The sequence below is a fragment of the Dipodomys ordii genome, unplaced genomic scaffold, assembly GCF_000151885.1.
Source record: "Dipodomys ordii isolate 6190 unplaced genomic scaffold, Dord_2.0 Scaffold74, whole genome shotgun sequence".
Lineage (NCBI taxonomy): Eukaryota > Metazoa > Chordata > Mammalia > Rodentia > Heteromyidae > Dipodomys > Dipodomys ordii.
Window position 1 is genome coordinate 4,743,232 of NW_012267290.1, and position 9,177 is coordinate 4,752,408.

The 9,177-nt window shown below is 49.6% G+C and overlaps 1 protein-coding gene across 1 annotated transcript in view; it reads left to right on the plus strand.

The window, feature by feature from the left end:
• LOC105991563 (CUB and sushi domain-containing protein 1-like) overlaps nucleotides 1-9,177 on the plus strand; it is an 871,556-nt gene that overhangs the window by 738,990 nt on the left and 123,389 nt on the right. Inside the window, exons 36-37 of the mRNA XM_013024215.1 lie at nucleotides 300-636; nucleotides 1,918-2,022. Of these exons, the coding sequence (XP_012879669.1) occupies nucleotides 300-636; nucleotides 1,918-2,022 (442 nt within the window). The remainder of the gene's footprint in view (nucleotides 1-299; nucleotides 637-1,917; nucleotides 2,023-9,177) is intronic.

Here is a 9,177-nt window from a genome sequence, read left to right on the forward strand (position 1 = left end):
GTGGTGTAGTTCTTTTACCCTGGAGACAGTGTGGTATAGTTCTGTTACCCTGGAGACAGTGTGGTATAGTTCTGTCACCCTGGAGACAGTGTGGTATAGTTCTGTTACCCTGGAGACAGTGTGGTGTAGTTCTGTCATCCTAGAGACAGTGTGGTGTAGTTCTGTTACCCTGGAGACAGTGTGGTATAGTTCTGTCACCCTGGAGACAGTGTGGTGTAGTTCTGTCATCCTAGAGACAGTGTGGTGTAGTTCTGTTACCCTGGAGACAGTGTGGTGTAGTTCTGTTACCCTGGAGACAGTGTGGTGTAGTTCTGTCACCATGGAGACAATATGGTACAGGTCTAACGTTCACCCTGGAGACAGTGTGGTGTAGTTCTGTCATCCTGGAGACAGTGTGGTGTAGTTCTGTCACCCTGGAGACAGTGTGGTATAGTTCTGTCACCCTGGAGACAGTGTGGTATAGTTCTGTCACTCTGGAGACAGTGTGGTGTAGTTCTGTCACCCTGGAGACAGTGTGGTGTAGTTATGTCACTCTGGAGACAGTGTGGTATAGTTCTGTCACCATGGAGACAGTATGGTATAGTTCTGTCACCCTGGAGACAGTGTGGTGCAGGTCTGATGGTCACCCTGGAGACAGTGTGGTGCAGGCCTGATGGTCACCCTGGAGACAGTGTGGTGTAGTTCTGTCACCATGAGATTTAAAAAAAGTACATTCTATGGAAATAACAAATCAGCAGAAAAGTTTGAATGATTTGGAACATAATCAATATTTAAATGTTTTTACTCCCATGATACCCAACAATATTTATAGAGGAGATATTAAACCCATTTTAAAAGTTATGAAGTAAGAACAAGAATGAGTCGTCATAAGAGGTTCACATCACTGGCAGCTAGATTGACATCTCAAATAAATCCAGTTTTGATTTTCATTTCTACTGGGACAGGCATATGTAGGTCTTTGTGTGAGCGATTAGAAATCAGTTTTGGAGCAGGCAGGTTATACATTATAAATGAATGAAATACAGAGGCGTGCATATGAATTTGTAGCTGACAGTCGGTATTAAGGGAAGTGGGGAGCCAAGTCTGCGGGGACAGCGATAAAATCCCTCTCCCCGCTGTTGTGCGTCCTGCTATCTAGGTCACAGTAACACAGTTGGATCAGAAATGTTCTGCCTGTAGCAGCATTTTTTAAAAACTGCTCGGTTGCATTTTGTATGTGATCCGTGCCGAGGATCGCCGGAAGCAGACCCCACGGTGTGGGACCTCAGCAGTCCCTCGGCATGTCTGCCAGCCATGAGCCCTGCTCCCCCCATCCCTGGCTGACGGCCCTCTGGGTGCTACGTGGTACCTGGGTGCCAAAACCCCCAGCCACTCACGCCACCGCGTGTGGCTATGTCCGAAGAAATGTGCAGGCCCCAGGGCCTGGTTGGACGTGGGCTTTCCAATTCTGCTACCACACAGCCACGGGGTCCCCAGAGCCTGGGGCGAGCGAGCGTGGAGCAGAGGCCTCACGTTTGACTCTTTTCAGACCTGGGGCATGGCAGTGAACCCCGAGAATGAAGGATATGATCCCCAGCTCTTAGAATGAATACGCAGAGGGCACTGTGTCTGTTCACATTCACCATGTGTCGTGCACCTGTATTTAGAAGTAAAACTCACAAGCTGTGTCCACAGAGTGCATGGATAAAGAGAGGAAGAGCCAGGGAGGGTCCTGTCCCCTGACCCCGAGTGTGGTAGAAGAGACCCCGTGCGAGCGTTATATCACGGGGGGGGGTGTGGGGGGAAGGATGGGCGGGGGTTGTGGAGTAGCTGGCTGGAGTAGCCAGATGAAACATGAGATGGCCAGACAGGCAGCGAGTCGGGGCCGGGTGGGTTGGTGTCTGTGTCTGAGGCCCCACCTGTGTGCTTGTCCCCCAGGAACCACGGTGCCAGCACTGCTGAACAGCACGTCCAACCAGCTCTACCTGCACTTCCAGTCCGACATCAGTGTGGCCGCTGCTGGCTTCCATCTGGAATACAAAAGTAAGGCCCCCCAGGGCTGCTCCCCCCTCCCCCTCCCCGCTGCTGTGCTCAGCCATTTTCTTAAAGGAACCATGAAGGTGTGCTCTTTGTAGGGGTGAAATCTCACAGATTAATGAGGCGATGTTAAACTTCACAAATGAATGAGGAGGTAGAAGTTATTATCTCAAATAATTAAACAAAACAGCGGCTGTAATTGCAGGCTTTGGGTGTTAAAAATAAACACAGAAGCTGGCCATTTGTCATACTGACACTTTCTCAGGGATGAGGAACAATATTCTTATTAGCATCCCAAAACAGAAAATTCCTAATATCCATCTAGGTTACATAAACCTTGTTTCCATTTCTTAGGAAGTAAGAGCTCACCCAACACGGCCTCTCCCCGGCCATGCGTGTGTGTGACTCATCTTAATTAGAAGAAGGCTCTGCAGAGGAGACTGTAACCTTTTAAAACTGGTTGTGAGACTGAGTTAATAGTCTGATAAATGGGAAGACACAAGTCAAATGCACACATCCTGGTGTTAGGCTGTGCAGGTAACCCTTGTAAGTGCGGAGCAAGGGTTTCCATGGGTGCAGCAGCTGATTCGGACATGTTTGCCAGCACCAAACGGCTGCGTGCTGCCATTCAGAGCCTCTAATAAGCAGTTGCAAATGAGCAGATATGTGGATAGGCCGTAAGAGGTGACACTGTGAATTGAGATAATAAACACTGCGGGATGTAATGTAGGCCGGCTTTGAAAGGCCGGATTTCCAGCCGCTGATAAAAAAGCAGACGCAGAGACTCGGCGAAGGGGCCTCTCCCGTTGCAGTGAGACTGCCCGCTCATTGCCAGCATGGGGGCAGGTCCATTCCAGTTCATAGGAGAGGGATTATCTTTGTGGCAGTGGGCAGTGGGGCCCGCACACAGACGCAAACCTCTGCTTCCTTGACACGTTTTGTGAATGTTTGTCAGCAGAACATAAACCTCATGTGTGGCGGCGTACACAGGTTCGTTCATACTTCGGGCAGTGCTAACCCTCTCAACGTTGCTTTGCCGCTGTGGCTTTTCACTTGCTCTTCATGGAGGGAGGCGCAGGTGGACGCTGGCGATTGGGCACATTTATCTCTTACTCAGCTGAGCTCCAGCCTCATCAGTCACATTGTCGGCAGCACGCTTTATTGCTAATCAATATACTTCCCTTAAAGAGAGAAACATTTCAGTAAGGAGCATGGAAGTGAGCTCTGAGGAGCCCCGGCGTGGTTTGGGAACGCAAGGAGGTGTATAATTGCTTGTTACATTTAGATTTCATTCATCCGCACAGAGCGCTGGCTTTGCTACCATTGTGGTTCCTTGGCACCAACACTCCTTTAGTCGTCTGCGCTTCTTGATTAATGGAGGAAGCCAGGCCTCTGCTCTGTGTGCGCTAGGTTTCAAAATAGATATTAAAGGGCTGGGAAGGTGGCTCAGTGGTAGAGCGCTTGCCTTGCATGCCTGAGGCCCTGGGTTCGATTCTTCAGCACCACATAAACAAAAAAGAAAAAAGCCGGAAGTGGCACTGTGGCTCAAGTGGTAGAGCGCTAGCCTTGAGTTGAAGAGCTGAAGGACAGCGCCCAGGCCCAGAGTTTAGGCCCCACGACCGGACCCCCCCAAAAAAATAGATATTAAAATAGTTGTACAAGTCACCTCCCCACAACCTGTACCACATTGAGTGAGAACTGCGGATTTAAGCTGCCAAAGTAGTTTTTAGTATGTTTAATCCAGCTACTTATTAGGACATCTTGAAATATGAACTGCCAATCTGCAAATAGCTGAATTCCTGTTTCACTAAAACACACACTTGTGAAGTAAGAGTGAGAACAACTGTCCGTGACCCACACCGGTCCCGTGCCAGACTTATCCCTACCCATGGTGGCCCTGTGCCAGCCTTCCGTGGGCAGGCTGGGTCCTTGGGAGCACCCGGTGGACACGGCCCTGCGCCAGCCTTCCGTGGGCAGGCTGGGTCCTTGGGAGCACCCGGTGGACACAGGCAGGTATGGCGTGAGCACGGAGGCGAGGTCTTTCCAGGAGCTCCTCCGCCTGGCTGTAGCTAAGGGGCCGTCACTTGTCAGCAGGCCCTGCAGTGTGTGAGGAGCTGAGGAGTTGCACGGAGATCCCGAGGCCGGGGCCTGAGCGGAGACGGCTCCCCTCCCCGCAGCTCGGCACCTTCCGCTTTCCCCCTGCGCGCGCGGCCGGTGCTCTTCCTCATGGCAGGAGTCACCTTCCACCGACATTCTCACTTCCCACAGCGATGGCGCCACGGCCTGTTTCCTGCTCACCTCCGCGCTTTTCTCTATTTCTGTCTTCTATTCTTCTCTGACTGTGAGGTGCCAGGGCTGCTGATGAGTGTGTGTGTGTGTGTGTGTGTGTAGGTATGTGAGTGTGGTATTTGTGTGTTTGTGTGCATATGTGTGTGTACATGTGTGTCTGTCAGATATCCTGGTTTGGGTTTTCTGATGTTCTTTGTATCTATTGTTTGACATTTTAAAATTAGTTATAAAAATGTTTTCAGATGGGGGCATATGCCTGTAACTTGAGCATTGTGGAGGCTGAGAATTATGAGTTCAAGGCCAGCCTGGGCCTCGTGTTGAGTTGTAGCTAGCTTCATCTGCACAGCAAAATGCTGTTCCAAGGGGGAAAAGACGTGACTGTTCAAAGTATGTATTTTATGCATGTCCCCGAGACTCCAGCTGCATGTCTGTTGGAGTATGTGATATCGCTTCTCAGTTCTTATAGGTCTAATTCTGCATTTGCTTTCTTTGTATTTGCCGGTCATCATTTTAATTTCTTTTTCATATGCCTTCCATCTTTCCATAACGGATCCATTCTGCCAGAGGTGAGCTCATGACAGAATCTCTCCCTCCACTTTTCCACTTGGCTTTTTCTTACTGCTGCGGTCTCTGAGGTAATCGGCCCACCCCTGCAGGCACGTCCGCCCTCTGCTCCGCTGGATTCTCGCGTAGACTTTTCGCAGTTATTTTGGCATTTCTGTGTTCTAGGTGCCGACTGTGAGTTTGGTTCTGGGTGTTGCTGTTTCTGTGCCTAGGACTGTTATTCCCTGCTTGTCCGTAAAAGGCAGGCAGCAGGAGTGGAGCGGTGGAGACCACAGCTGGTGCTGTTCACCTCGAGGCCGGACGCGTCTCCTCTGTAAGCCTGTTGCTCTGAATGGGGCAGGAGCCTAGCATGGCTGTGGTTCTGTGGTTGCCATGGTTACTGAGCATCATGGGCTTCAGGCCCTGGAGCTGAGCTGCCCTGGCCCCCCGGCTCTGGCTGGGAACTGAGTGTTAGGACTCAGCCTGCAGCCTTGGCTTTCCTGGACACTTGGTATAAAGAGATGATCTGTGTGCTTGTCCCCAGAGGGACCAGCGTGGCTCTGAATGTAGCCCACACTTCAGTTGGAAGGCCTGGGCAGGGTCACCCCAGCCTGGTCACCCCGATGAGCTCTCAGTCTGTAAGTTTTCTTACCCCTCTGCCTCCCTCCCAGTGATGTGGGCTAGTGGACTTCCCACCTGGCAGGGACAAGGATCAGGCAGACGCTGCTCAGTGCATGCTGGCCCCCAGCGGGCCTCTGGTCTCCCATGCAGACTTGGGTGGCCCCACAGAAGGCCTTGCTTGTCTGTCTCCAGCGACGCAGGACTTGTGTTCCTAGGAACAAAGGTCCAAGGACATGAATGGTGGTTTGTGCCCTGCTCTGCCCACGCTCTAGACTGGGGACAGCTGTGTCCCAGCCCTCACTGGGGGCTGGGAGGCGCCCTGGGCCTTCGGCCTGGGCCACTAGAGTGCCGTTTTCCCCGGGGCCTCTGGGGCATGGCCAGTGCTCCCAGGTGCGACCCCATCCTGCGCTCTGCCCCGCACTCTGCCCCGCACAGCCTGCCGTGCACCTCTCCCTCAGAACGCAGGTCACTGGGGCACCTGGAAGCGCGGTCCCCGATGGAGCTGGAGCTGGAGCTGGGAAAGTGATGATTTTCTAGCAGAGCGTGTTCTCCTCATTGGACAGGTAGGGATATTTCAGTTTTGTAGATTTCCACCTCCCCAGTGGACGAGACTTTTAAATTGCTCTAGTTCAAGGGTTTGTAGTAATGCGGGGGTTTAAAGATTGCTCTAGTAGTTTTTTAAAATTACTCCTGGGGTTTTAGGGATTTTTAAATCACTCTAGTTGAAGGATAGTTAGATGAATGCTAAAAATACTTTTTTAAGTTATTCATAGAGAAGTCTTTCTCCAGTGTTTGTTTTTTAAATGAAATTGTCTATCAATCATCTGTCTGTCTAATTCACAACTACCTTTGAAATAGGGATATAAGTGTTACCATCACGTAAAAAACCTCAGGGGTATAGACGAAGCTGGATGGAGTCACATTTACATTACACATGAGTGACTGCAAGGAGATCCTATCTGAGGGAGAATCGCTCCCTTATTAGAGGTTGCTTACGATAGCATCTGCTCCTGTTGACTTTACCGTTCACCGTGCCTGGGCTGAACGCCGGCTCTGGAGTAAGCCATAAGCTTTCCGGCAGCCTCTGTCTGACTACCACCGATGCCTGACCTGGGCCGAGATGCCCAGCCCGGCCTTGGAGCAGGGCCGATGCCCTGTGCCTGGAGCCTCCGTTTCCCTGCCTCACCCCGGATGGCCCCCTGCCTCTCCTTTCTACTTTTTCGCACGGTACCATGGGGTTTATGGTGAGTTTCCACAGCTCCTGATCTTCTCGTGTCACATCCCCTGGTCACACCTCACCAGCCTTTTGTCAAGTCTCCGGATGCCATAAACTAAAATTAAATTGAGATCTATTATGATTTTAAACCAGTTTAGCATATTTTAATACCCAACGCACTACTTTTTTTCTTCTTTTCTGTGTCTGTATCTTCTGGGCCTTGAACTCAAGTCTTTGTGCGTGCTATGCCAGGAGTTCTACCACGTGAGCCATGCCTCCAGTTCTGACTTTTGGCCAACTGGCTTTATCTGTCCAGGCTGGGTTCAAACCCATTCTCAGATCTCAGCCTCCTGAGTTGTTCTGGTTAGACACCGGAGTCACCAGCTCATTTTTATTAGTTAGAAGACTTAACTATTATGAAATAAATACCAATATGTACCATTTTACTTTATTGATATGCTTTTATTTTCTGTGATTATTAATTTGTCATGATATACTATTCATTTTTCAAGTGTAAGTTTAAAACATTCATGATTAACATATATACATGTATATGATTTTGCTAGATATAGGGTGGAAAATTATCTCATAAGTTAATAATGCCTTAATCAAAAGATAGTCAAAACAGAAAAATAAGACTTTCTAGATTTTAAGAATTGATAACTTTCATTGTCTTAAAGTATCTTGGGCAACTTAAATTTAAAAATAAGGGGGAAACTATAAATGTGGTAGCCTCACAGGCAAAAAAAAAAGCAAATTGGGTTTATTTGCCTAACTCTCAGATATAATAAGTCATTCAGAGAAGGTCATTCCCCTTGCTGTGTACCCGGACAGGTTCTTACAGTCTGCCAGGGATGCGCTTCAAAGGAAATGCGGTCTCTTCCTGATGGTCACGTACGTCTGGCCTGACCCCGGGCCCATGCGGTCTCTTCCTGATGGTCACGTACGTCTGGCCTGACCCCAGGCCCATGTTCCCTGGGGGCGTTAGTTTCTGCGGGTGGCCTGGCTGGTGGCTGACCACAGGACACTGGTGTGAACCTGCCTTCCAAGCTCTCGTTTTCCTTTGCTTCTATTCTGTGTCCCTGGTGCATTCATCTCACAACAGACACAGAGACGTAGTGTCTAAATGAGGGGATATGAATTCTGGAAAGTTCTTTGAGTCTTTTTAAATTAAAAAAAAAAACCATACTGAACATGCCCCCCCACCCCCCACCACGGTTACAGAAACGGAATGTGTATAGCTTGGATTAGACCTGTGATGGCGGTAATCCTTTTAAACACACGTCAATTATTAGGGTGGCTTCAGTGACACATGAGTCTTACTTTCATAATATTAATGAGGTCTCAACTCCAACAGTGGGACTGAGTACGCCCCCAGGGAGGAACTGCCGGGTGACCTCTGTGCTCGGTGCCCTGGGGCCAGCAAACCAGGACTCGTCCAGTGATACGGTCAGCTGATCTCAGTCTCTTCCGGAGCACTCCTGTATCTGCAGCCATCATTAACAGAGCCCTAAGTCTTGAAACATTTTCATTTTCAAAAAAGCCCCCAAAATGTTCTTTTACTGCTATAGTCTGGCAAACCAACAATGCATCCTTCTGTCCCACCCAGGACGCGTTCATGGACAGCAGTGGATACTCCTGCATGACCCCCAGCACCTCACCCCTTCTTCAGTAGGGAGGGGGTGAGGCCTGGGGAGGAGGCTGTTGAAGAGCTGCACTGTGTTCCTATACCGCTTTGTTCAATGACACCTCCCTTGCACAACCACATGAAGACCATTTTAAAAAGTAACTTAAAGTTCTAAATCAAACCAACACAAGGCAGGGGCCATCTGCCCTTCCAACAGAGTAAGGCTCAGAACTTGTTTGGCTTCTTTTCAAATGTAAAAACTAACCTTGGTGGTCCATGTGTTGTTGTTCAGTTGATCTGTCCATTGGTTGAATACATGTGTGTGTGTGAGAGTGTGTGTGAGTGTGAGTGTGTGTGTGAATGTATGTGAATGAGTGTGTGAGTGTGTAAGTGTGAGTGAGTGTGTGTATGAGTGTGTGTGTGTGTGTGTTCTGAGTTTGCCTCTGTGAACTTTTCTGTGTATCGCCACTCGCTCTGCTTCTTTCTCTTCTTGGTCACTACATTTACCTTACAACTCCTTCCAGGCAGAAAACAGTGCTGTCTTCCTTCTGAAGTTTAACAGCTGTGCACCTCCATCAGCAGAGATGAGGGAGATGCCAAGGTGGAAACTACCACCCAGTGGTCATAGGTCAGAATATCTGCAGAGAGCCTGTGTGTCTTGCTCGGTGTCGGATGAAAATTGTACATTTATCGTGTGTGTTAAAATCATTTTCATCTATGAGACCGGAGCGATGCGTGGTCTCATTTTGCCTAAGGGATTTAGAAGAACCGCTGTGAAGAATTCCCACACTTCCTGCTGCGGTGGGCTTCCCACTCTCCCCGCGCCCCCTGCGCCCCCCACGCCCCCCGTGCCTCCCACGCTCCC